Source organism: Hippoglossus hippoglossus, chromosome 19, assembly GCF_009819705.1.
Source record: "Hippoglossus hippoglossus isolate fHipHip1 chromosome 19, fHipHip1.pri, whole genome shotgun sequence".
NCBI classification, from domain to species: Eukaryota; Metazoa; Chordata; class Actinopteri; order Pleuronectiformes; family Pleuronectidae; genus Hippoglossus; species Hippoglossus hippoglossus.
This window is the reverse complement of record NC_047169.1, coordinates 6920801-6948162: the sequence shown is the minus strand read 5'-3', so window position 1 is coordinate 6948162 and position 27362 is coordinate 6920801. Positions and strand designations below refer to the sequence as shown.

Genomic DNA, 27362 nt, shown 5'->3' with positions numbered 1-27362 from the left:
TATTTTACTATAGATTACACGAAGGTCACTGACTGATTTAAATTCATTAATTTTGAGAAAATCTATATATTTTGGATCAGCTTGTAACAAGCAGCACTTTGAATGTTTTGAGGTCACAAGCCTCATATAAGTTGCACTTGTAATTGAGTATTAACGTAAAGCCTCTGAAATACTGATCACCACCTACTAACACACAACAAAAGTCATTGCGGATGTGTTCCTCACACAGGAGCATATCCCTGATTGTATAGTGCTCTAGTGCCCTCTACTGATATTCAACAAATTGTGAACAATATTAGTTGTGGCTCAGGTTGACAATCAATCAATGGCAATTTAAAAAATAGAAATTCAAACTAGATATGTTTATTATTAATGCACAAACCCTGCTTAGAATCATATTACTTTTTCATGATAGACCTAATATTTTGGGAAAGTTAATGTTAATAAAATGTCTTTATTTATTTATAGATTATTTAAAAATATTTATAAAAGCATTATTTTAGAGGTGAAGAACTGTAAATACAAATAATGATAAAAACAATTATTGAAATCCAAACATTTATTTGTATCATGGACATTAGTTGTATAAAAAATTAGCCACTGCATGTCCAAACGATATATATATATATTTTTTTTATAAAGGCTTTTGCAAGTTTAGATTTAAATATTGGGTTTAGTGTTTGGTTTACATTAATTAATTAATAAAAATTTAAAACATTTATTGATTTGTAAAAAAGAAACACATTTTTATTAAAAAAAAGAAAAGTAAAAGAAAATATATGTTATAGACGTGTGTGCGTGTATTTACTATATTCTTTACTAAATCATTTTACAGTGGCGTAGTTTATTATGACCTCCAAATATAAATAGATACATTAATTAATAGATAAATAAATGCTCTTCCGGAAGTGACGTCCGTTCCTGTTCGTCCTCTCCAGCAGAAATGGCAGCTGTTGACATCGACATGCCGGTAGATCCGGAGCCTCAGATCCGTAACCAGGAGGAGCTGGATCGGTAAATACACGACTCACTTTGTGTTTGACTGTGTTGTTCGTGTAAACCGAAAATAAACCGAGTGAATCCGACCTCTGGCTCTCGGACGAGCCTCGCAAACCACCGCGCGGTCGGTCAGCCCCGGGACCAGCTAACGATGCTAGCATGCCGGGGTTCAACCGACGGGGGCAGCGTGTTTCACCGAATCTAAATCCCGATTGTGTCTGTTCCTATAAACCACGGACGACGTCTTCACCTGAGGAAATAAACACAGCACGTCTGTGAAACTATAAATCATCGAAATTGTTTGTTATTATTGTTGTTGTTTGCTAGCGCCTCATAGGACACGTTAGCCGCGACACATGTTTAGCCACACACGTCCTAAAACCATCATATTATTTGGTTATTTAACAGGTTTGTGTGGACGTGTTTTAAACCTACACGTTACAGACGAGACAATAAATCGTTAATCCGGTTCCCTGCTGGACATTTCAGCGGTCGGTGCTTTTCCGCCTTCGAGAAACTTCTATAGCAGATAGGCAGCTAGCTAGCTAGCGAGCACCGAGCTAGCCTTTGGTACTCAACTCTTAGATAAAGTCGCAGCGGTTATATAACTTTGCATTTTGCCCCCAACATCGACAACTGGCTCAAAATATAAAAAAATAACATAACCCGATTCAGTGTAGATTTCAGTATTATCAACAGAATCGGGATTATCGTCTGGCCATTTAAGCTAGCGAATGTTTCTTTCAGTTTCCGGTGAGATGTCCGAGCTTTCATTTCACTGTAAATGTGAGGTAACACATTTGGTTTCAATTTTTTAAATATGACAATTACACGTTTAATCACACTGACAGAAGTCAATAATAAACGATGTCATCAGCGATACTATGAGAATTTTATTCAATTTAAATATGCAAAATTAATGGTTGAGAATTTCTATACATAGCTTGTTTGTGGCTTCTTTTTACATAAATGTTGCCACAAATATTAAAAGCGCCTCTGCTCAGATAATTTCTTAAAAAGATCTAAATGATAAAATAAATGTCGTGGGACATTCTTGCATGAAGTGCTTTGTTCAGTTCGCTACTGAAACAAACTAAGGTACCAGGATGAAGTAGATTCCACTGTATTTACGAATCACAATTCTGTAGATATACTGAGTCTGAGCAGGGAAATCATGATGACACTGTTTCTCCTATTCTCCTATTATCCCTCAGGGTCAGCAATGATGTACAGTGAGTAGTTTTATGTGAAGTCAAGTCAAACATGTTCTGTAGTGTTCTCTTTACTTTTCCAATTATTGGTGTTTTATAATAAAACCCAGAAACTTACGCACTACACATATTTGAATTACTGCAGATTTTTTACAAAACAAAACCTTGATTCTTGTACTATTTAAAAAGTACAACATGGTTTTACAAATTAATGGTGAACATTCACCATTTTAGTGTTATGTCCCTTTTGTAACACACCAGGGGGCTGCAAAAATAACCTGCTTCTAAGTTGTGAGTGAATTTTACTTTAATAACATGTTGATTAATTGATAATAAAGCCGTGATATCATTTAAAATTTTGTTTCGCTTGTGTATTTTTACAAAGGTAATATCAATACCACTGAAACGCAACCTTGAATGGATAGTTCACTGAAAAATGAAAATGCACTCTATCTACTGACCACTATGTCGATGGAGGGGTGGGTGAAGTGTTTGAGTCCACAAAACACTTCTGGAGTTTCAGGGATAAACAGCGTTGGAGCATAGAATCCGATAAAATTGAAGTCAATGGTGACCTCTTCTTCAGACATAATAAAACAGAAAGAAAAAAAATAACATGCCTCCACCCTGCTCGGGTGGTGTCATCCAAGTGTCCGGAAGCCCCGACATTCATATTCCACTCGAAACAAGTTCATTTACACGGTGTTTTTGGCCTTAAAGTCCACTGGAAGTGGCTAAGCTAGCAGATGTTAGCACGTCCAAGGTGAACGCACCTCATAGGAAGATATCAGTGGACTTTAAGGCTAAAAACACGGAGAAAATTAACTCATTTTGAGTCAATATGAATGTCGGGGCATGTTGTTTTTTTTCGCGTCTGAAGAAGAGATCACCTTTGACATCAATTGTATCGGATTCTGCTCCAACAACGTTTACCCCTGAGACTCCAGTAGTGTTTTGTAGACTCAAACACTTCACCCACCCCTCCAATCGGCATAGTGGTGAGTGCATTTAAATTGCAAGCTATCCCTTTTAATATTATTTAGTGTAGTTGCATTGTCACAAAAATATTGTTGATATAATCTATGCTTTCATGGTTTTATTTTTGCATTTATTATGGTCCTGGGCGGCCATTTTTTCCCCTTTCAAACACTGACTCTTAGCTGGACCCTAACTCAAAACTGTAGCACATTTTCGCCAATATGCAATTCTGTTGAATTGTCTTCTTCTGCTCCCAGCCTTAGTAAGTGATGTTATATCAGCTGAAGGAAAACACCCACTGTGATGTCTCTTATTGGTGTAGCCTGACTTAAAATGCTTTACCCCCCACACAAACAAGCAGAGCAGTAGCTTCTTCCTTGAAAGTGTGAATCAGCAGTGACCCTTTAGCACTTGGCATGTCTGACAGGACTTCAGCAGGCGAACTTCACTGCTATGTTTAGTACTGGAACTATCAGCACTGTGTGTACCCTGCTCTTCTGTCCCAGTTCCAGGTATAACACCCAGGCGAGTCCTGTCAGCCAATCTCACACTCTCGCGTCCCATCAAGAAATCCCTACATGGATAGAAATGTAAAATTGACCGGTTTCTTGCAGAATATTTTGTCTTCTTTTATATGCTTTGTTTTATCTTTTGTTAAGTACTGGCTTCATCTTTTCTGTGTCTCCTCTCTCCAGGGAGGCTGAAGGCTTCAAAGAGCAAGGGAACGCTCTCTACAGCAAGAAAGATTACTCTGAGGCTTTCAACTATTACACTAAGGCCATCGGTGAGTTAACCAGTCTTTATGGCTGGAAAGGAGTTTTTGTAGGGATTTGGTGTGGGACTAGAATAACTCATGTACATCTAGTTGCAGCCTTAGGTATGTTGTTGTACACAGCAGCCACTGAATAGTTCAAGATGAGATTTGTCAGATTTACTTTATCAGTTCATTGCCTAACAAATCAGTCAAACAAATATCATTTGGGAAATTTCTATTAGGATTTGACTCATTAACCCCCCATTTTAATGCTTTTCTCAACACACGTACATGAGGTTTTGAATATGCATTAGGAAATATCCCTGTATTATTGTTTTTATTCAAGAATTTCAATCCACATCTCCGTTTGCCTGTGTGACATGGATTCTTTTTGTTTCATCTTAAGATACTTGCCCCAAAACTGCAAGTTATTATGGCAACAGGGCAGCCACCCTCATGATGCTTAGTCGCTTTCGAGAGGCCCTTGAAGATTCCCAGCAGGCTGTGCGGCTGGATGAATCTTTCATGAAGGTCAGTTTGAACAGGCTTTCAAATGAAGAGTTTTCTTTTTCTTACACAATCTTTACAAATAAGACATTTTCCCTTTTGGTTTCACAGGGTCATCTACGTGAGGGTAAGTGCCACCTGTCTTTGGGAAATGCCATGGCAGCCAGTCGCTGCTTTCAGAAGGTTCTGGAACTTGAGCCCAGCAACAGAGAGGCCCAGCAGGAGGTGGGTGATCACCTGACTTCATAAATATTTGATTTATACACCATGCACAGTCTCTGAGTATAATTTGCATGATTCATTGTTTCTCATTAATAGAGTTAGACGGTGGTACCCTGTCATAGTCTGATTTGTTCACTACAGTTTAACAATGTTTCCTAATTTCCTTCTTATAATAACATGATTGATCTCTTATGTAGTGTTTTATGCTGCTGCTTCATTGTAGGGCTCACACACTTACACTTCAATGTACTTCTTAGGGAAACAATGACTGCATCCTCAAGAGATGACCTTTTTTTTTTCCTGTCTTTGTTTTGTCTTTTTTTAGAACAAGAATTCTGCGACTCTGTTGGACTATGAGCGGATGGCAGAATTTGGCTTTGACAAGCGGGATTTCAGAAAGGTACTTTACAGTTCTTCTTTTCAGCAAATTCTCGAAAGGATACTTCCATATCTCAGCTCATCTTAGGGTCTATGACTGTCAGTCAAACACTTTCTTTCGTACTGAAACACCAACAAGAGCTTGTTTGACTGAAAAAGCTTCAGTATTTGCATTTCTCTTCATGTAATGATGGAGCGTAATGGGTATAGTAACTCTTGTGCTCTCGTCCTGGTCCAGGTGGTGTACTGTATGGATCGGGCCTTAGCTTTGGCTTCTGCCTGCCACCGCTTTAAAATCCTCAAGGCCGAGTGTCTGGCTCTGCTGGGACGCTATCCAGAAGCTCAGTCTGTAGCAAGGTAGGAATACTTAAGCTTTTAGTATGAAGTAACTGGTGTTGGGGTCATTATTTTACAGGTTCTCCTCAAGTAGCTTACCGACTATAGTGGTGGATTTGATTCCTCAAATTTCTTTTACAGTGATATCCTGCGAATGGATTCCACAAACGCAGACGCACTCTACGTTCGAGGTCTGTGTCTCTACTATGAGGACTGCATTGACAAAGCTGTTCAGTTCTTCGTCCAGGCTCTGCGCATGGCACCTGATCATGAAAAGGCCCGACTAGCCTGCAGGGTAGGATTGTCATTTTGTGTATTTGACTAAGGTTTGTAATGAGAAACAAGGATTTTTATAGACATTATTTTGGTGTTTTGAAATCTAATGACAAATACTTGAAATAATACAAATTGCATCCAAAATTCTGCCACATGTTGTAAAGGTGATCAGTTACTGTAGGTTTGAAAGACATTGTTATCAACTTTAATTAAAGGAACCCTGAGTTTCTGACCACTAATGGTGCTTATGTAAATGTTTAAGTAACACTTGGACTTGTTCTCTTCCTAAATCAGAATGCCAAAGCCTTAAAAGCCAAGAAGGACGAGGGCAATCAGGCGTTCAAGAACTGCAGCTATGACGCTGCCTACCAACTGTACACTGAGGCCCTGACGATAGATCCCAACAACATCAAGACTAACGCTAAACTGTACTGCAATAGAGCTACGGCAGGAGCAAAGGTAAAAGGCAACACGTCTACATAAGTCTAATACGACATACTAACATGAGCTTGCCCAGTATCCTCAGAGGGCAAGGAAATGATTAAACTAGCAATTGTTTCAATAGAACTGGATCAATAATACTGATCACTTACTTAAAAATGGCTCCAATCATTTCACTGTCATTAATTCTTCCTCGTCAACAGCTGAAGAAACCAAAACAAGCCATTGATGACTGCTCCAGTGCGATCAAACTCGATGACACTTACATCAAGGCCTACTTAAGAAGAGCACAGTGGTAAGTCAACATGAGTATGTTCCACAAATGTTGCGTTCTGTTGTTCAGGATTGTGCAGTTTTTGAGTGACTTTATGTGACTTGTAGTTACACGGACACTGAGCTGTATGAAGAGGCTGTACGGGACTATGAAAAAGTTTACCAGACAGAAAAAACTGCAGGTACGCCGCTGATTCAGTTGTCTCGTTTTTATGTGGCTGGTCACATGTACACATACTTACATGGCTTGTTTTGTCTTTTATTACTGTAGATCACAAGCATCTGCTGAAAACGGCACAGCTGCAGCTGAAGAAGAGTAAAAGGAAAGATTATTACAAGGTGCTGGGGGTGGGCAAGAATGCCACAGATGATGAGATCAAAAAAGCATATCGCAAACGCGCCCTCATGCACCACCCAGGTAGACATATTTCTTTTTCCACACAGAATACCAGTTTTTGAGAATATTCAATTGGTAAATATCTGTATTGTTTCGCAGACCGCCACAGTGCAGCTTCTACAGAAGTGCAGAAAGAGGAGGAGAAGAAATTTAAGGAGGTGGGCGAAGCCTTCACTGTGCTCTCCGACCCGAAGAAGAAGGTCCGCTATGACAATGGACACGACCTGGATGACGACAACGGCGGCATGGACGGTGGAGGTAAATTTACGTTCAACCTACAGGACATGGAAGGATAGAAAAGAATAACTGAAGCATCAGCTTGGTCTTTGGGTTCATAACAAGTTTCACAGCCTTCAAACTGGAGGCAGTGAAACCAAAATGTACACATAGTCAAATACATGAAGATGTTATAGTTATGTTTATTATTGAAGGGCATATCAAAGTCACCATGTGCCATTAGTTATGAATAATGAAATTGAGCAAATGATCAAAAGATATAGTGAGCTTGCATCCAAACATTGAAAAAAGGTGAAATCACTTGTCTAAGCAACATACAATCTTCACCACTCTAAATCTTTCAAATTTAAGAAAATGTTTTCTCCGGCAACTACTTAAAAAAAGCTACCACCACCACTCTTTGTTTAGTTGAGAGATTTTGGGCATACATTTTCTATCTTATATTTCCTGAAGATGGCCATCACCAGTTAATCACTGCTTTGCTTTCTCTTCAGATTTTGATGCGAACAACATCTTCAGGGCTTTCTTCGGTGGACACGGGGGAGGATATAGTTTTGATTCCAGTCCAGGTTAGTTAGTTTCTTTCCAGTTTTTACATCTTAAGTTTTTTTGAACATGGAAGAAACAATCTGAGAAGGTTCATCATATAAACTAACCCTTTTGTTTGTTTTGTTTTTCCAGACAATGGACCTGGAAATTTCTTCTTCCAATTTGGCTAAAGTGAAGATGTGGGAAACTGCAGTTCTGATGAGGACAAAATCAAGTTGGGCCCACTGTCCCCTTGTGACGCTCTTACTCATGAGTGTCTAGAAAAATCTCCCAACTATTCTTTCTCTGAAGAGATCTCTGATTATTGCATTCTCTTAATTTGCCCCTTACATTGACGCTAACAATCATCGGAAGGGGAAATCCTGAGACTTTAGATGTGAATTAACAATGAAGATAAAGAGGTTGTGATCAGCTGATTCAGAGCATGACGGCATTGCCAAAATGATATTAAATGAAATGTAGTCTTGCAAAACTGCCTCGACTTTCCTAAAGGTGATAAGTAATAAGGAATGCTTTAGAAATATAAGCGTCATGGTTGATCATTTTTCTTTTAGAGAACATGACAAACATTTTTAAGTTTCCACTGGGTCACCCGGTATCCATTGAACAAGTCTATGTATTGGAGGAGTTCAATATCAAAACTGACCTCAGGATAGTCTGTTGAGGACAAAACTGAACTCTTGGAATGTGTGTCCAGGTTTTATTGGCTCATCTGCCAAATATAGAATCGACTTGCTGGGTTATTGTCCCTTCACCTCTTCTCCACTTTGCATTGTATATTTGACTTGAATGTAAAGCTGTTTTTGTCCATTCATATTTTTTTTTTCTCTTCAGTCTTCCCCAGTCTATTTATATTTATTGTACTGTGTATCTTAAAATGTATGCAGCAGGATGCCATCGTCTTCCTCCTTTTGTAAGAGACTCATTTGTAAATGTTTTCTGCATCATTGTCGTCACTAACAGATTGTGCAAGTTGTGTTCTTTTTTTTTTTTTTTCTGAATCGGGCCAAAATCCGCATCCACACACCTCCCAGTTTTTCTTCTGTTGAAAGCACCAGTCGCATCTGTTCGACTGTTTCATTCAAATTCAAGTGGTGCCTTACCAAAATTAGCAGATCAGTCAGTGACACCATCAAAAGCAGTAGAGCAGGCCCCGTCTTATTTGCAAATGACAACAGTCACTTTCATGCCGTTTTTTTTGTGCTCTTCAATAGGAAACCCCTTCTCTTGTCTGGTCAGTAAATTGATTTTTACCTGTAAATTCTTCATCCTGACAAATATGAGGTGCGATACGTTTCCTGTTGCCGTCGCCGTCACACCCAGCCGTCATTCACCCAAACTCGTCATGCACGTTCAGCCAGTGCAGCACTTCCCCTACTCGTTCCACCTGTTCAAAGGGACCGCGATAGTAGGTTGGAAGCTTCTTGTTATTTCGTCTGTGTATCATTTAAAAACAACTTGTCACAGTATTAACAAGACATGCTTTTCTTATAATGTAAATAAAGGCTTGTCTTTTACCGTAGTATTTGACTTTTCTCTGAAAATGTATCTTTTTTCAGTTACCAGATGTGCGACGTTGCTAATTTGAGTTGTGTATGTGTGTATATATAATATATATATATACATACATAATGAAAAATGCACAATCTACTTGAGTGTTTCTAGTCTATTCTATTTTACACTCTGAGGAAGATGTTTATTTCACTACATTGCAATTGGTTGACAACTATTGACAACTTATGAGTTACTTTGAAGGTTTTATATACAAAACATCTGATGCATTGTTTTTTAGAATTAACTACCTAACTAAATAATGTAAAGTATATAAGTTAAAATGTAAATGCACAAATAATACAATATTTAATGACATCTACTTGTAACTAAGTCACTTTTGCTTAAAGATCTGACCACATCTTCCTATAGATTTCTATACGATAACATTTATTGTAAAATGTTAACTGGAGTAATTTTTCACCAGAAATATCAGTTTTGTGCACAAGCATTTTTCTGTTTTTCTCTGAAACTGGTTTTATTTTTGTTTTGGATTTTTTATGAATGAAACACCTAAAATAGAATTTTGTAAAAAATAAGAATTTAAAATTTGTGTTTATAGTATCTTTATTCTAAGGGCTGCTCTTACTCTACAGCCTTGGTTTGATTTTTTTCTACAAATAAAACCCCAAAAATAGAATATTGAAATGCATAATGTAAAAAATTAGAAAGTGAGGATTTTTTTATTTGTATGTTTTGTACTTTTGTGACCGATGGATAATTTAATTGTTCGTTTTATGGCGTTTAATCTTATGATCTTATGATAATGCCTTGGTTTTATTTTTTTCTACAGACAAAACGCCTAAAGTTGAATTTAAAACAATAAAAAGTCAAATTAAAAAGATGAGGAATTTTTGGCTGTATGATTTGTAATTTTCTGACTGATGTTCATTTTAATGTTTACAGTTTTACATAGTTTTATTCTAACCACTGTTCTTATTATAAAGCCTTGGTTTTATTTTTTTCTACAAATGAAACGCCTAAAATAGAATTTCGAAACAAAGAAAGTGAAAATACAGAAAATGAGGAATTTTTGTGTGCACGTTTTGTAATTTTCTGAACAAGGCTTATTTGAATCTTTACAGTTTTACGGTGTTTTATTCTAACCGCTGCTCTTACTAGAAAGCCTTGGGGCGTGTCTGGCTTCTCACACGTGACCGCTCTGAGCCAATGAGCGGGCGGCAGCGACGTGTAATCGGTCGCCAGATTGTGGTGCGACCACTGGAGCGGAGGAGGAGACGACGGACGGCAGAGGACTCAACCGGGGACCAGGAGAAGCGACTCTTCAGGCGGTGGCACTTCTCTGCGGGACGAGGGTCCGCGGCTTCTGGAACAAAGCGACTCCGACCGACGAGGTGATCACTTCCGCCCCGTGTGTGTGTGTGTTTTCTAAAAGCCCGGTGTTAGCTGATAACTAGCTAGCTAGGCTACAGCGGTTAGCCCCGGTGAGTGAGTGAGTCAGGAGTCCGGGTCAGCGGATATGAGATGCTGCGAGGCTCCTGCTGCAAACACCAGCGATGACACGGGCTTTATTTAATGTCTCTTTTTAGTTTTAAGTCTTTTAAAGATGGATGTTATGCTCAATTAACTGCCTCATCACTAGCAGCGTTAATTACTCGCATGCTAACCCTAATTAGCAGCCCCTGCCTCGGGGAGCTTGTCATCTCTCCCCTCCCTGGATGTTTTCCTGCATGTGTCAATGAAATGTCCGCAAAGGTTGCTCCCTTATGCAGCCCCGTGGCTACTCGAGGCTTAAAGTTGTTGAACTTCCCCGGCAGGCAGAGCTAGCACGGGTGGGTGTGGTAGCTGCTGCTGCTGCTTACAGGGGCTCCATTCATTTAGTGCTCGCCTGACGCATGTAGATGGAGCATTGGATGGATTCCTCAAACAACAGCTGTTTCTGAAGCAGCAGCACCACATCCATCAACTCCACCACCTCCACCCACTAACCCCCTTCACCGGCCCGTGTGCTGCTGCTGCTGCTGCTCCTGCCGACTCCAAACCCAGCTTCCTTCCATCTCAGAAAGCCGCACAGTGACATTCATTTCACGGCTAGATAGTCTCAAACAATGGGCAGGACCCGTGGATTATGTGCAGGATAAATACTGGGACATCTGCCTCTGAAAGCATGGCAGGTCAGCCTGTTAAGCCAAACCCTGCAGGTTGCATGTCACAGACCCCTTTGCAGATTTAATGCATCGCGGTGCTGCAGCTTCCACAGAGCTTTGTATTTCAGAAGCTGGAATAAAACCACAATAAAATATGTTCGGTATCGCAGAGGAGATAAGATTCATGTTATCAAGCCTCACTGCTTATCACTGTTTAGTTAATGGTGGAAACCTTCAGGAGCTCCGCATCTCCTTTTAGATTAGAGCTGTAAACTTCAGGCACCACACCAAAAGAAACATGAACTACACATTAACATCTGTTTGTGTTCGCTGACGAAACATTGCCAGTGGCGTGTCTGCAGAGCAGGTCTGACAACATTGTGTGATGAATAAAACGGGAATGTCGGGGGGTCACCGGTGCAGTCTTCATCTGAGTTCATCACATGTTGTTGTTAGATTGCAAGATCTGATGGATTCTTGTTTTTGTCAGTTAATAATCTTAAGTCTACATATGATTCACTTATCATTTTGGCTTCATACCAAGGGTTTGGTGGTAGTAGTAGTATACCAAATCTTATTTACTCTGTGGTTTTGCATAATTTCTGTGCTTAGGGCCGGAACTAACCATTACTGCCTCCGCTAAGGAGGCTATGTTTTCACTTTCATTTGTTTGTTTGTTAGTTTGCAAGATTGTGTAAAAACTACAGCAACACTTTGTGGAAGGATGTGGTATGGCTCAGAGTGGAACCCATCAGTTTTTGGAGCAGATCCAGATCATGGGGCAGAGCCAGGATTTATTAATTTTTTCTTCCTTTAACGTTGCATGCATTTTTCACAGTTTACATTGATTTCACAGAGGTCTTCCACATTTAGGGGACTGATATTCCTAAGTGTGTGAAAGTATGTGCACATCCAAATAAATATGTGGATCAAGTGAATTTAAATGTGGTATAAGAGGACTGTTGGGCCTTGGCAGAGGTATGCACTCAGAGTGCCATTCTTTTTCTTATTATTGATTAATCTAACAGTTATTGATGTATCATTGATTGACGAATAATTTGAGCTCCACCTGGATCTTTGCTCTGAACACTTGCATGTGATTTTGTCGTTTTCCATTTTCTTACTATCTAATGCACAAAGGCTGGTTTGTTGAATGACGCAAGGGGACTTGAGTTGTGTGCACAGACTAGTCATGGACTTGAGGTCAGGATCTGTGACTGACTGAATGTTAGAGTATGATTGTACCTCTCATTTCAAGCTCATAAATGGTAAAAGTCCCTTTGAGGATTCACCACTGTCTCTAAAGTGTGTGTTGACAGTTTGACACTCTGTCAGTGAAATGAAAGCAGTCCACGGCTTAATTAGTAAACATGACTGAAGAGGTACAAAGGGATTTGTTTTCATTGTGGATCTCAGGTTTCTAGGTTTGGAACAAAGTCATTTAGATCAGAGTAATGAAACTGTCGTCAGTCACAAACAGGAACATTCAAACTCTGCAGTATTGTGGTTTTATCTGTACATTTTCCATATGCTTGCTTTGTTAGCAATATTAAAAAGAAATCATCTTTTAGACGAATGAGGACATTAATACACACATCTGACAAAATATGCAGTCAGGTCACTACGATGAGTTGGTAGAATTATTAAGTTTTAAAGACCAGATCATTTTCAAGTTCAGATCATAGAATTCTCTGTTTATCTGAGTTTATCAGCATCAAAACAACTGCATGAAAACTTAGTGTAGCATTGAACTCAGGCAACCATCATGAATATTTTGGTATGTGGCCGTGCAGCTGATAGAAAATGCTTTCACGCTTTATCTCTGTATTTTGTCTCTGTAAAAAATCTCAACCACTGATAAGTGTTGCTGGCAAGGCATCAGAAAGCCTTGGAAGGTCACATGGCTTGAATTCAGAAATGAAGACGAGTCACTTTTACTTTGTCAAACACGATTTTGGGACCGTTTAAACAATTTAATTCCAGCACATTTAATCAATCGCTTGTACACAATTTCTTTCTTGACACCCATTTATTGATTAAACCAAGGTCATTAAATATTGTATACATACATTTTTATCGGGCTTGATAGTAGTTCAGTCCTCGTCTTGTTCTAAAGTGACTTAGCCTGTAGTTTCATGTCGCTCCCAATGCACATGTGCTTCTTTTTTGTTTATCTTTTATCCATCATTGTGTAGATATTATCATGTTCCTCCTGTGAAATTGACCGTCCTCCTCATTCTCTCTAAAGGTCCTGTGCTAGCCAGCGCAGCCATGTCGGCGAAAGCCATCTCAGAGCAGACAGGAAAAGATTTCTTATACAAGTATATCTGCACTTCAGCGGCCGTGCAGAATCGCTTTTCCTATGCCAGAGTAACCACCGAGACTGACTGGGACAGCCTCACGCAGGAGCACCCATGGCTGCTGACAGAGGTAAAGCTGCTGTGTTTTCATTAAAATGTATTAAACACAAATGCCTGTACATGATACCAGGCAAGTTTTTGCCCGGTATCGGTTTCACGTGGCTTTTGTTTGATTTGTGGTTCATCTGTCTTCCGCTCGCTCTTCCTGTAGCGTCTCGTGGTGAAGCCAGATCAGCTCATCAAGCGGCGGGGGAAGCTTGGGCTGGTGGGCATCAACCTGGACCTGCAGGGTGTCAAGGAATGGGTCAAAAGCCACCTCATGAAAGAGACCACTGTAAGTTTACTGTACTCCCTCCTTTTTGGCACAGTGAGATTTTAGACCAAAAACAATCCAGCATTACCTTTTGAGACAATGAGGTATGATCCAAGAATTCGAGCTAAGAGTAACAGATCTAAGAGTTTATTAGATATCAACACACTTCAGAGTGGATTATATTACCATAAAGGACTATTTTACTTCTTTAGTTATTGTTTGTTGCTGTGATCTCTTGGTTAATCAGTATAAAAATGCTGTTCATGTTGCAAAGTTCACAAAGCAACCTACCAGAAATATTCACTTGGATGTATTTGATTGGCCAACACAATGTCTCCTTTTTTGTAGGGTGACTTATTATTCTTTTTTTATTCTTTTTGAAATACAACTTTATTATCCCCTGGGTAGAAATGTGGGACACGGGCAGACCTGGTAAATGTGTTGTTAAAAGCAGTTAAAATGCAAATTCATTGCATCTTGCATATATTTAGCAAACAACTCTTCAATTTGATTCACACTTATTATCTTGTAAATTACAAAAACATTTGCCCAACAGTTTGACCTTTGAGTACTGAATCACTAGTGCCCCATTTTCTTTTTTCTCAGTATATGGAGAGAACGTAAGCTATATTTCCTTGTTTTTCCCAGGACCTGTCATGTGTAGGCGCATGTTGTCTGGTTTCATAGACCACCAGCTTATGTGTAGATCTGTCTTTAGATCTGTCAGGTCAGAGGTGACGTAAAGCCAATGGAGGAGGGGGGGGGGGTCTATTCTGGTCAACCATGTATACAGACATGCATATCTGCTCTCCAAACAGGCAGAGGCCATACTTCCACTGTGGCCATTGGTTTCTTACTTTGTTTAGTGAGAGCAAGTATTAAAAAAGCAACTACCAAGATGTTTAATATGAAACTAAGACTGTCTTTTATATTTAGTAAATTTCAATGGGTTCTAGTTTAGAGCCAGAAACTAACATGTTTGGGGTTTGTCTTTAATAGGTGGGAAAGGCAAAGGGTGTGCTGAAGAACTTCCTCATTGAGCCGTTTGTTCCACACACACAGGTAATGTATTCCACCCTCCTGTGTCAAGTCTAGTATATTTGCATAGCCTTTTTAAATCCTCAGAGAGCTGCATAGACCCCACAACAACCAAGAAAATGTCAGTCCTCTAAGCAGGGCAATAAAACCTCCAGGACCAGCTTTCATAAATTATTATGTTACTTCTAGGTCACCGAGCATGTGATTAATTGGTTAATTTCTTAACATTTGTTGAGAAACGAACAAACTCAGGTGCAGCAGTATGTGTGCGTTTTTTGTTAGCAGTGAAGTGTGTGAACAGGCTCACTTAAACAAGTAAAATGTTAAAAGAACTTGTCAATCTATGATAATGTCTTTGTGTGTCCATGTATTTGACCAGGAAGAGGAGTTTTATGTGTGTATCTATGCCACACGTGAGGGCGACCATGTGCTTTTCCACCACGAGGGAGGAGTGGAGGTGGGCGACGTGGACGCCAAGGCCCAGAGGCTGATGGTTGCAGTGGACGACAAGCTGAGCGAGGAGCAAGTCAGAGATCAGCTCCTCACGCACGTTCCTGAAAATAAGAAAGAGTACGAATGCATCCTTTTTTATCCACATGGAAAGATCTATAGCATAACAGAAAGATCACAATATTGTGTTTATTTGATACTTTCAAAATGCAGACTCTGCTTCACTTCAGAGAGCCAGTTATTGTCATCGATATAAAAAGTGATAACTTGCCACTTTTACATCATATATAACACATGTATTATATCTATCTGTCAGTGGAAACCTGGTTGTGGTGGCTTTGTATATTTTCCTGCCAGGGAACTAAAGAGACTTTCTCTCTTTAGTTGTGTTCCTGTGTTGTTTGCTCTTGACCTTGAACTTTATTATCTCCCTTTTTGGATTCCACCCCACTGTGAGCAGAGAACATGCTGATCTCTCTCTTTCATACAGTTAAACTTTTCCTTCAGAGCTCTAAGCTGAGAAGGAAAATGTGAACACTGTGAATTCATCTGTGACATATTTATTTAACTTTGTGGTTCTCTATTAAGAGTTGTCTCTAATTTCCTGTTTGAACTTTTCTTCATTTTTTTCTCCATAAAGAGCCCTGTCTAGTTTTATCGTGGGTCTCTTCAACTTTTATGAGGACCTCTATTTCACCTACCTCGAGATCAACCCCCTTGGTAATTACTATGTGATGTTTTACTCAGCTCTTTGTGATTCCTACAAGCAAGATTCCGTGTTATTCTTCAGTTTTTATTAATTTGAAGGAAAAAGTTGCTAAATAAGTTTTAAAATGTCAAGTTTAAACAATCACATTTACCTCTGATAATCATAATGCTCTGTAATGTAATGTTTTAGAAAATATATCATTGAATACTTTATCTCCTATCAACCAGTTGTCACCCACAAAGGAGTGTACGTCCTCGACATGGCCGCCAAAATTGATGCCACAGCGGATTACATCTGCAAGGCTAAATGGGGTGACATTGAGTTCCCACCACCTTTTGGCAGAGAGGCATATCCTGAGGTGAGATCTGAAGAACAATAAATCAGACTTTTCAAGTTTGTGTCGTTTAAGTTGTTTTTGGGGTTATAATGTTGGGGGTATATGTTTTTGACTTTACAGATTATTTTCTTTTAATCACATGCATACCTAGTAATCTTTTATATACATATATGATTTGTCACTTGTAGGAGGCCTACATAGCAGATCTGGATTCAAAGAGCGGGGCCAGTCTGAAGCTGACCCTGCTGAACCCTAGTGGCCGGATCTGGACCATGGTGGCAGGAGGAGGAGCTTCGGTTGTGTACAGGTAGTCCATTGTTTTGCAAGATTTATGTAAGACGTTTTAGCCAACAGGAGTTAGGAAGATTTACAAACTACAATCAGGACACAGTACTGACAGTCCATCTTCTCTCTTCTTAAGTGACACCATCTGTGACTTGGGTGGAGTGGATGAGCTGGCAAACTATGGCGAATATTCTGGCGCTCCGAGCGAACAGCAGACCTACGACTATGCAAAAACCATCCTCTCGCTCATGACGCGTGAAAAACATCCTGAAGGTAAGTGCAGCCAACGCCCTCTCCAAACAACGTCAAAGAAGTTCCGAAAACTTGGCCAAAGTTGAAAGGCTGGGAGAAGGAGGTTACCAGAAAATGGACTCCCTTTAATTACCTTGGATATTTCTGTGTTTAATCATTGTTCTTCAATGTGACCTGTTCCTTCTCCTCTAGCATGTCTCCAGGTTAACTATTTGTACTTGGCCAGCAATAGACCTCAAGGCTGTCACTTCAACTATGTAAGTGGGGGTGTCAAATTTCAGTCACGGCCATACTCTTAACATGTCACCTCCTCTCTCTTTATTCTACAGGGAAAGTGCTGATCATTGGAGGAAGTATTGCCAACTTCACCAATGTAGCAGCCACATTCAAGGTGAAACGCAGTGATATATTTATCTAAGACACATTATCACATTGCCACATAGGTAGTTCCTTAGAGAAAAGCCAACACCACTGCAATAGTTTCTTTCCAAAGCTGCAGCAGCTTGTTGAGAAGCTCAGTGTGAAATTTCACATCAAATAATGTTTTTTGAAGTTTTAAATGTGTCTTAGTATGTTTGAGAAAACATGGAATCAAAGTTTCCTCTTGTTTTCTGAGATGGACAAATGCCTTAACTGTTTAAAAATGTTGATAATTTTCAAGCCTGTAGCTGACCTGCCTGTCTCTCACTTCAGGGCATTGTCAGAGCCATCAAAGACTACCAAGGTCCCCTGAAGGAGCATGAGGTCACAATCTTTGTTCGACGTGGTGGACCCAACTACCAGGAGGGGCTGAGGGTGATGGGGGAAGTTGGTGAGTGAGTTGATGCAGAGAGAGAGAGAGAGAAAGCTTTTTGGACTAAACATTACAAGAAAGATGGCGAATTTTAACTTTTTGTCTTTTTTGTGAATTTTTTGTTAAATTAGCAGAAGTTGTTAAAATTGTGTTTTTTCCTCTGCAGGAAAGACCACAGGTATTCCTATCCATGTTTTTGGTACTGAAACTCATATGACAGCCATCGTTGGAATGGCCATGGGCCACCGGCCAATCCCCAACCAGCCTCCAATGGACGCACATACCGCCAACTTCCTACTCAACGCCAGCAATAGTGCAATGGTATTTTTATTCAGTAACTTGCTTGGGAAAAATGGAATGATCTGCTGGTCATTTGCTGAAGAGCTGATTTGCTGATTTAGTGTTTAGCATTTTCGTTATTGTGAAGGCAAACTTGCTAAAGACAGAGGACAAACCAAATCGTCGTTGCAGCACCATATTATTCATTTAAGACATTTTATAAGAAAAGAGCTGTTGTCAAAAATTCATGTCTGCCTCTGCAGAATTAACAAAAATTTAAAGACACTACAATTGCTCTCCGTGAAAGACTGAAATTGTTAGTTCCATCTCAAAACATTATTTTTCTCTTTCTGCTCCAGACTCCAGCTACAACAAGGACGGCGTCGTTCTCTGAACCCAGGACACCTAATGATGCCATCCCAGCGAAAAAGTGTAAAGCAGGTCTTCCAGCAGGTATTTAAACTGTGGGACTCTCACCTCCGCTGTTTGTTGTCCGCAAGACTCCATGCGCTCATACACTTCTGCTTTTTCATTTCTCTTGCCCTCACTTCCTATATTTTCCCTCCCCCAATGCGGTCGCTGCTATTCTGCATTTTCTTTTGCTTTCTCCCTCCTCCTCATCCTCCTCCTCTTCTTCTTCTTTTTGTTTTGCTGCACAAACTGTCCTCTCACCCCCCCGTCTTTGTCATGCTTGTTTCTCTAAGACTCTCTTCATTCTATACTGTGGCCTCAGAAGAATGTGGTCACAGCCGATTGGAAAGGTAAGTGGTAGGTGTGCCATGACCTCACTGCTCGCTGCTGTCCTCACGCTCCACGTTGGTTTTCCTATTGACTCATCTCTGTAGAAAGGACTTTGACTGTGTGTGACACCTACATGAAGGGCTGTGCGATATGAACAAGAACATCCTGAAAACAGTACATATTGTTATTTGTTACTCATTCCTTATTCTCCACCGTGTAAGTTGCAGATGTTAAGTTGCAACTGCAGCTGTTATCTGCTTCCACTCATTTGCATCGGAGTCTGGATTACTTTTGCAGCTCATCCATATACTCCGTCTGTATGGTTTTTCATGATTCTTGTGGAGGTGATGAAAGCGGTTAGTGGTGTTGGAGTCTGCAGCGTAATTTGCAAAGTACTGTTTTCAGGTCCACGTCAGACTCGAACCATGTCCATGCAACAGAAGAGTAGCTCCCCTTTTAGGTACATGTTCCTCATTTTGTCTCTTCCGAGTCTTCCTGTTCAGAATGACCCCATTCTCTGTAACATTCTCTCACTTCATGTTTGTGTTGCCTTCATGCAATATCCTGCGCGAAGTGCTGTCCAAATGATGAAAAACATTGACAGAGAAGTGATTTACTGCCCAACAAAATAACCTGAAACAACAGATCTTTTTCTATTGTTACACAAAATATATCGCACAGCCCTATAAACATGTTTGCATCAACTCCAACTCTTTTCCAGGTATATTTTCCTCAGCAATAATATTTTTGTATTAATACATAAAAATAATTAAATTGTGGAAATAATCACCAAATTGAGTATATCTCCCGTTTTAGTTTTTATTGCTAAGGCTCATAAATACAAGGATCTTTATGAAAAGATTTGTTGAGTCTAGTTGTGTGCTGTTGTGTCAGAAGTTCATCTCAGGCTATTTGGGAATGAGAGTTGAATAGCGGCTTGACTTTACATTTTAGATTGCTTCTTATAGCAGCACAGTAAAGGCATGCTCTTTAGCAGCTGAGCTTTGCATGCTCTTTCCTCTGCTAGGCTTTTAATGGAGTGGTTTCAGAGATGATAACACAGTTGCCACAATGCATTGAAGTCTATTCAAAAACGATAAGGTAAAGATGAACTCATTCTTTTCTCTTTTTGTGCTTATTTTGTCACATTCTGTGTTTCCATCCCGTGGGGATCACAGAAGCACAAGCCTCTTCAGGCTGCAGCGGAGGTATGCAAGGGTGTGAAAAACCAGTCCTCTCGGTCTTCTGCCTATTTCCCCTCTGCCTTCCCATCGTTGTCTGCTCTGTGATGTTTCTCAGCAGTTTGTCCCTCCCTTTTTCCCCCTTCTGATGGTGGCTAACTCTCCTTTGGAGCTGTAAATTATATAGAAAAACTCATTGTAACAATTATCTTTTAGGAGCACATAAGGACAAAACTATCAGTTATTCTGGTTGGTTCAAATTGAGCAGTCCCACTCACAGTATTTGGTTTCTGTACAACCAGTGTCATCCTAAAATGTCACTGGACAGTTGATCGCTGTGTGCCTGAATTACTGTAGATCAGATGTAACAACAGAAGGCAGAGGAGAGGAGAGGCTTGGTAGGACTGGAACAAATGTGACGTAGTGAATAACAATAAATATTTCCAGCCACATTGTAAACTGACATTCTGCTTTCAAAACAGAGATTTGAACTTGAGTCTCCAGATGCTTTTTACTATGCCTCATATTTCAGGCTGTTGTTTTTTTATTTTTTATTCTTCCCATATGGGCTTGATTAACTCCTGAGTCATCGCAGTATCTGGACAGGGAAAAGTATTAATTCAGTTACTAGGATACAGCTGCGTCATCCGCACTCGGGGGGTTCTGTCTCTCAGACAGCCTCACATGGTGTTCGTGCTTAGCAAATGAAAAAGTAGGGTGTAGAAAAATGTCTCTTAAGAGCATTGAGCAATTTTTACAAGCCCACAGTAGAAACAGTTTCTTGAAAAACAACCTAAACATATTGGCAGAGAAGGTACTTTCGCTTCGATGAAGCCTTCACCCTCTGAGGAAGTGAAGTTGGCCAATCTATCTTATCTCACACAGTGCAACTGCACAGGCCTTGTGCAGGACTATGAGTTGTTATTGGCATGTGAGCATGGAATGGTTCTAATCGAGCTTCAGTGTGGATCATTTGGTAAAGTTTCCCCTGTACAAGTTTGAATATTAACACTGAGGTCCCAAATTAATCCTTTTAACGGTGTGAGGGGGGTCGACAAAATGTACATAAGAAGTGTGACATATTAGGTTGTGTGGCAGGTAACATACTAAATGCTTGTATGCATCAAGAAAGACGGACACGATCTGTTGTAGTTGTGTTTTCAGTGGTGAAAAGTCGTCAATCAGTTATTTTCTCTACCTCCTGTGTCTCTGTCCTCGTAACAAGATCTCTCTGTTCTCTACTTTTTTCCATCCCCATTCCTGGTGTTTATCTGAGCCAGACCTCCTTCTCTTGACTTTGATTTAATTTTTAATTTCTCTCTTCATCGCTAACTTTAATCTCTCTCTCTCTCTCTCTCTCTCGCTCTCTCTCTGCCTTCTCCTTCATGTAGCCAAAGCCACCACACTCTTCAGAAAAAACACCAAGGCCATTGTCTGGGGCATGCAGACCCGTGCTGTGCAAGGCATGATGGACTTTGACTACGTTTGCTCCCGGGAAGAACCCTCGGTGGCAGCCATGGTCTATCCCTTCACGTAGGTTCCCCAAGATCTAACCACTGCCTCAGTTTAAGGAAATTACAAGGGTCAATACATTTCTAAATTGTTACAACTGTTTATTTCAGAAAGTGTGTGTGTGTGTGTGTGTGTGTGTGTGTGTGTGTGTGTGTGTGTGTGTGTGTGTGTGTGTGTGTGTGTGTGTGTGTGTGTGTGTGTGTGTGTGTGTGTGTGTGTGTGTGTGTGTGTGTGTGTGTGTGTGTGTGTGTGTGTGTGTGTGTGTGTGTGTGAGAAACTTGTGTACTCGGAAGAAACATCTGTTTTCACAAACTAAGATGATGTAACGAACACATGGTGCTGTTCAGCCACTTTTAACTTGCAGTTCTGTTTTTTTTAATCTTGTTTTACCAATTCAAGTCTTCATATCTTTCAAGACATTTCATCTTGATAAAATGTGTTAATCTGATGCCTTCATATTCTGACAAATGATAAATTTGAAAATCTAGTCAGCTCAACTTTAGATTCCTATATTTTCCTGTTGCCCAGTGGGGATCACAAGCAGAAGTTCTATTGGGGCCACAAAGAAATCCTGGTGCCAGTCTATAAGAACATGGCCGATGCCATGAAGAAGCATCCGGATGTGGACGTCCTGATCAGTTTTGCATCTCTGCGCTCCGCATTCGACAGTACAATTGAGGGCATGCAGCACCCACAGGTAGAAAGTCATACTCTCTACTGAATAAACATGTGATTTTCAGTCAGACATTAAAATTAAGTCTTTTATTTGATTGTGTTTCCAGATTCACACTATTGCCATTATAGCTGAGGGCATCCCTGAAGCACAGACAAGAAAGTTGATCAAGATGGCTGATGAGAAAGCTGTCACGATCATTGGCCCCGCCACGGTACGCATCACACCAACTGAAACTTTTAAAGCTGGACTCTCTGCAATTTCTACAATAGACTGTAAATTTAGATGTCATTGTCTCTGTTTGTACAGATACATGTAAGCAGTATGTTACACTTGTTTTAAGTGAAAAGTTAATTTGATAAATTTATTTTCTGTTTCCCAGGTTGGTGGCATCAAGCCTGGCTGTTTTAAAATCGGCAATACAGGCGGTATGCTGGACAACATCCTGGCTTCCAAACTTTACCGTCCTGGCAGTGTGGCTTACGTGTCGCGCTCTGGGGGAATGTCCAACGAGCTGAACAACATCATCTCCCGCACCACAGACGGCGTCTATGAAGGTGTTGCCATTGGAGGAGACAGGTACAAGAACTTATTTGCACATTATTTGCTTTGGACTCCAAGACAGTTAAGAATTCAAGATGATTTTATCTTGACAACACCGAAATGTTTTGTTGTTGGAAGGACTTATGTTATGTTTTTTTCCTCTTTGCCAGATATCCAGGCTCCACGTTCATGGAGCACGTCCTTCGTTACCAGGACACTCCAGGGATTAAGATGATAATCATGCTGGGAGAGGTGGGGACAGGCTCTGCTAATGTTCGTATTTTCAGATTGACCTGTGGGTAAAGCAATTTGTCATTTTTTATATCTTTTACTCTAACAACCCAGATCGGAGGCACAGAGGAGTACAAGATCTGCCAAGGCATCACAGAGGGCAGGATAACCAAGCCTGTCGTGTGCTGGTGTATTGGAACCTGTGCCACCATGTTTGCTTCCGAGGTTTGTTGAGGAAAAAAAATTGCTGAGTATTTTGTTGTGGGGTGAGGATTTGGTGTTTTTGATTAATTTGGTTGTGCTGTCATCTTCAGGTTCAGTTTGGCCATGCAGGGGCCTGCGCCAACCAGGCTTCAGAAACGGCAGTAGCCAAGAACCAGGCTCTGAGGGACGCCGGAGCTTATGTTCCGAAGAGCTTTGATGAGCTGGGAAACGTCATCAAGTGAGAGGGTTATCACATGATCATGCAAAGTTTATCCCTGATTTGTTTTCAGGTTTTTTCACTCATGTTGTGTTTGTATATTTGATGAAACAGGACTGTTTATGATGAGCTGGTGGCCAATGGTACGATCATTCCTGCTCAGGAGGTTCCTCCCCCGACGGTACCTATGGATTACTCCTGGGCGAGGGTAAGCATCTTGATGATTAAACTACATTAAATATTTAGTTGTCGTATAGCAACTATTTAGGATGTGTAGATAGACTCATAACATAAAGAAACCTTTATGGTAAGGATTTGTTTGTTTAAGAAATCTGACCTTGGTACAGTATGTTAAGAGCTTAGCATTTTAAAGTTGAAATATAAACATGTTGGCGCTCTCTTGTGGCCAAAACTTTTAATGACGCCACTTTTACCGCAAACATAACACTTGAACTCACCGCTGGGTTTTCTCCAGGAATTGGGACTGATCCGTAAACCAGCCTCGTTCATGACGAGCATCTGTGACGAGCGAGGCCAGGAGCTCATCTACGCTGGCATGCCAATCACTGAGGTCTTTAAAGAGGAGATGGGTTTAGGAGGAGTGCTGGGCTTGCTCTGGTTCCAGCGCAGGTTAGTGTGACTACGTCAGACAGGGATCGCTTCTTTAATGGGGAAAGAAGCGATGGCTCTTTATTTTTTTTTAAGAAACTTATTTTCAGTGGAAATATCTCTGTTCTTTTGTCAAGGTTGCCGCGCTACGCCTGCCAGTTCATTGAAATGTGCCTGATGGTGACTGCGGACCACGGCCCAGCTGTGTCTGGTGCACACAACACCATTGTCTGTGCTCGTGCTGGCAAAGACCTTATCTCAAGCCTCACCTCTGGCCTACTCACCATCGTCAGTACTCACGACACAAAGACATTACACACATACGCATTCACACTGTGCCACCATCAAAATAACAGAAGTGGAAGGAATATGTACTTTTCTACCGACTAGATTTTAAACTGATTTCCCTGCACTTTGATTTTAAAAATGGTTCAAACTGACCAACATGTTTCTGTGCTGAATTGTTATGTATTGACTTATTTCAGGGGGACCGATTTGGGGGGGCTCTGGATGCAGCTGCAAAGCAGTTCAGCAAAGCATTCGACAGCGGCATGCTCCCCATGGAGTTTGTCAACAAGATGAAGAAGGACGGGAAGCTGATCATGGGCATCGGCCACAGGGTCAAATCGGTATGCAGCGCTCAGCTTTTCACAATCTCTTCTGCAGATAAGAGTTTCTTCAAGACAAAACATCCATATTAAAAATTACAGTTTCTTTGTTTTCAGATCAACAACCCGGACATGCGGGTGCAGATTCTGAAGGACTTTGTTAAGCAGAATTTCCCCTCCACCCAGCTACTCGACTACGCCCTCGATGTCGAGAAAATCACCACCTCGAAGGTACTTGTCAGTTGAATTAGCGAGAGGGAAACAAACTATATGAGGAATTTTCAAAAAGCAAAAACGCTAATGAGATGAAATGGTCTGAAAGGATGTCAGAAGCTACAATCAGGGCATTTGTAAAGGAACCTGTATATTATTCAAATGTTAGAATAAGAACATTATAATGACATACACTCATTTCAGTCCAACATCTGTAGACACAGGGTTGGCTAACTCACTGATATTCTTCTGAAATTAAGATGAATTGATTTTTGCTTTTTTTAATTTATTTTCAGAAACCCAACCTGATCCTTAATGTAGATGGTTTTATTGGTGTTGCCTTCGTGGACCTGCTCAGGACGTGTGGCGGCTTCACACGGTAAGAATGTCTGCTAGGAAACAAAAAATGTTATCACCATTGCAAATTTCAGAGTACATAAAATATATGGGCTAAGACTTTTAATGAGTATGGCAAAAACCACAACTTTGAAACCATTGAATACTTGTTTTATAACTTTTCTTTTATCTATCATTAATAGGCATAGGGTTTATATAACACTATAGTGTAGTTGTAAGCAGATATAAAGACATTTTAAATCATCCATGTAAAAATATTTTCCAGACAATTTCATCTTCTATCAAGCTATATATTATTATTTATTACAACTGTATTATATTCCAGCCTCCCACTATGGGTGTCCACAGGAGGATAATAGTTACATTACATTACTAAACATAATTATACTGTTATTTATAAAATTATTCTTAAATAAATTTGAAAAACTTTTGGATGTCAAAAGTGCATTGTCTGTGCTGTTGCTCTCTGCTTTGATCTCACGCTGACTGCCCTGTATTGTTTCTCACATGAATGTTGAACTGGTTCCAGAGATGAGGCTGACGAGTTTGTGGAGATCGGTGCACTGAATGGGATCTTTGTCCTTGGCCGCAGTATGGGCTTCATTGGTGAGTCCCATTAAGACTGAGCCATGACACCAACTGTTTAAAGTGATAAAACAAGACCAAGTGTAAGTTGTTTGTTTGTCTTGTATTAGGCCATTACCTGGACCAGAAGAGACTGAAACAGGGTTTGTACCGACACCCCTGGGACGACATCTCCTATGTTCTCCCTGAACACATGTCCATGTAAACTGCACATCAGACTGGGACGCACTTCCTGATGTGGCCGCCCGTCTCACTTGGTGTATTGGTACTCTCCAGTTATGACAACAGCTGCCTTCTGAAAAAAAAAAAAAAAAAGGCTGAGGATTCTGGAAAGTTGAACTACTCTCTGGTTGAGGGATCTGGGAAGAGGTTTTCAATCTAGTTTTTACGGAGACAAAGGGGAAGTATATTTTTAGATTTATCTTTTGACAAATTATTTAAAAAAAAGTCTGAGATGTAACTTATTCAGTTTTGAACAAAGAGCCAAACCAATGCAAATTACAGCCATTGCAGGAGCTTAAAATCTACCGGTACTTTAAAACCAAATGCTGAAGAAATCTGTTTTGCTTAGTTGGTACGAGGGGGCAGGATTCAAAGCCCATTTCAAACCTGACCCGTGTTACAGAGTCTAAGTTAAACTGCAGCTGCTGATAAGAGAAATTTGTTCAAGCTCAGCAATACTGTGGGACTTAAATACTACTTACCAAAAAAAAAATCACCTTTTTATTTTATTTTAAATATGCAGCAGTTCCCTGTTTCAAGCCACAAGAAAAGTGTGCTTACGCATGCTTTGTCTTTGAGTATTGCACCTTAGTTTAAACTCTAGCAAATGTAGACCCATGATTTATTTTCCTTTCTTCTCCACGGTTCACTCCCATTGAGAAACATCCAAAAAATAAACCAAAGTTATTTTTAGGGAGTTGTTGTCTTTGTTTAAAAGTTTAAAAACAGGCTCCGGTGGTTGTTATTACAGAGCTAATCTAGATCTGACATTTTGAGAAGGAGGTGTCGTAATGAGCTGAAGGAATTAAACACCAACTGATTTAAGTGTCACTCCACCATTGCCTTTTTTGACAACTACCCTGTTTACAAACCCTGTTATCGACAAGTGGTGGGAATTCATCAGCAGCTGTAAATTAGATGCATTCGAGACCTTTACAATAAATCCAAACCTAACCACATTTGTTGCTGTTCTGTCAGAAAACACAAACGTGTGGACACACCAGACAAAACGCTTCATGAATGAGCCCTGTGAGTCTTGGAGGGATCTTTTGGAGAGGGACCATGAAAGCAGAAATCGATTGCTCATTATAATATGTGGGATCTGTAAAAGATTTGTTCGTTGAAGTCTTGACACCAACTCAAAAGGCTTTGAAACCACCCACTTTACAGCCTGTTATGTTTGACCTTTGTTTTGCTGTTTTTATTTAACTGTGAAAAAAAATGCTTTGTTTTTGTAATAATGCTGTCATATAGTAGTATAATAATAAAACAAGTGTTGTTTAACTTTTCATTCTGGCTGCTGGTTAATGTCTGTATTTGTTGAAGGTGAAGAAGAGGGATCTGTGGACGGAGCTAATGAGACTTGCAGACTTATTTTGGTATAACCTTTTTATAAACCTACAAAAAGTCTAACCAGCCATTGAGCTGTGTGC

At 40.1% G+C, this 27362-nt stretch overlaps 2 protein-coding genes across 7 annotated transcripts; both read left to right on the top strand.

The window, feature by feature from the left end:
- The first annotated feature begins 905 nt into the window (after positions 1–905).
- Positions 906–9080, top strand: LOC117752514 (dnaJ homolog subfamily C member 7-like). Of its 4 annotated transcripts, XM_034569871.1 has the most exons (16): positions 917–1014; positions 2214–2231; positions 3695–3778; positions 3884–3972; positions 4349–4473; positions 4561–4674; positions 4997–5071; positions 5288–5406; positions 5527–5680; positions 5956–6120; positions 6306–6397; positions 6484–6557; positions 6647–6793; positions 6872–7030; positions 7504–7578; positions 7691–9080. In XM_034569871.1, exons 1-16 carry the CDS (start codon positions 944–946, stop codon positions 7726–7728), a joined length of 1599 nt encoding a protein of 532 aa, XP_034425762.1. In that variant the 5' UTR covers positions 917–943; the 3' UTR covers positions 7729–9080. The 4 variants fall into 4 exon arrangements, with proteins under 4 accessions (XP_034425763.1, XP_034425762.1, XP_034425764.1 ...); XM_034569872.1 differs by lacking the exon at positions 2214–2231 and having other exon boundaries at positions 906–1014; XM_034569873.1 differs by lacking the exon at positions 3695–3778.
- Positions 9081–10292: 1212 nt separating this feature from the next.
- Positions 10293–27220, top strand: aclyb (ATP citrate lyase b). 3 transcript variants are annotated; one of them, XM_034569863.1, is made up of 30 exons: positions 10300–10464; positions 13466–13647; positions 13789–13911; positions 14890–14952; positions 15308–15498; positions 16019–16098; positions 16315–16445; positions 16613–16731; positions 16846–16982; positions 17291–17352; positions 17655–17772; positions 17921–18075; positions 18393–18486; positions 18738–18794; positions 19953–19982; positions 21347–21488; positions 21996–22164; positions 22250–22354; positions 22523–22719; positions 22854–22935; positions 23029–23139; positions 23229–23356; positions 23450–23543; positions 23811–23965; positions 24082–24232; positions 24430–24573; positions 24670–24783; positions 25062–25144; positions 25652–25728; positions 25818–27220. In XM_034569863.1, the coding sequence occupies exons 2-30, from the start codon at positions 13489–13491 to the stop codon at positions 25910–25912; spliced, it is 3366 nt and encodes a 1121-aa protein (XP_034425754.1). In that variant the 5' UTR covers positions 10300–10464; positions 13466–13488; the 3' UTR covers positions 25913–27220. The 3 variants fall into 3 exon arrangements, with proteins under 3 accessions (XP_034425756.1, XP_034425754.1, XP_034425755.1); XM_034569864.1 differs by lacking the exon at positions 18738–18794 and having other exon boundaries at positions 10301–10464; positions 25818–27213; XM_034569865.1 differs by lacking the exons at positions 18738–18794; positions 19953–19982 and having other exon boundaries at positions 10293–10464; positions 25818–27218.
- The last annotated feature ends 142 nt before the right edge of the window (positions 27221–27362 follow it).

Excerpts from the sequence above, each read along its gene's own strand:
- LOC117752514 (XM_034569871.1), top strand. The coding sequence starts at position 944 with ATGGCAGCTGTTGACATCGACATGCCGGTAGATCCGGAGCCTCAGATC. Across the intron at positions 4,675-4,996 it reads ACAGAGAGGCCCAGCAGGAG|AACAAGAATTCTGCGACTCT; the intron begins GTGGGTGATCAC and ends GTCTTTTTTTAG. Across the intron at positions 6,794-6,871 it reads CGCCCTCATGCACCACCCAG|ACCGCCACAGTGCAGCTTCT; the intron begins GTAGACATATTT and ends ATTGTTTCGCAG.
- aclyb (XM_034569863.1), top strand. The coding sequence starts at position 13,489 with ATGTCGGCGAAAGCCATCTCAGAGCAGACAGGAAAAGATTTCTTATAC. Across the intron at positions 22,165-22,249 it reads AGGGCATGCAGCACCCACAG|ATTCACACTATTGCCATTAT; the intron begins GTAGAAAGTCAT and ends TTGTGTTTCCAG. Across the intron at positions 25,145-25,651 it reads ACGTGTGGCGGCTTCACACG|AGATGAGGCTGACGAGTTTG; the intron begins GTAAGAATGTCT and ends AACTGGTTCCAG.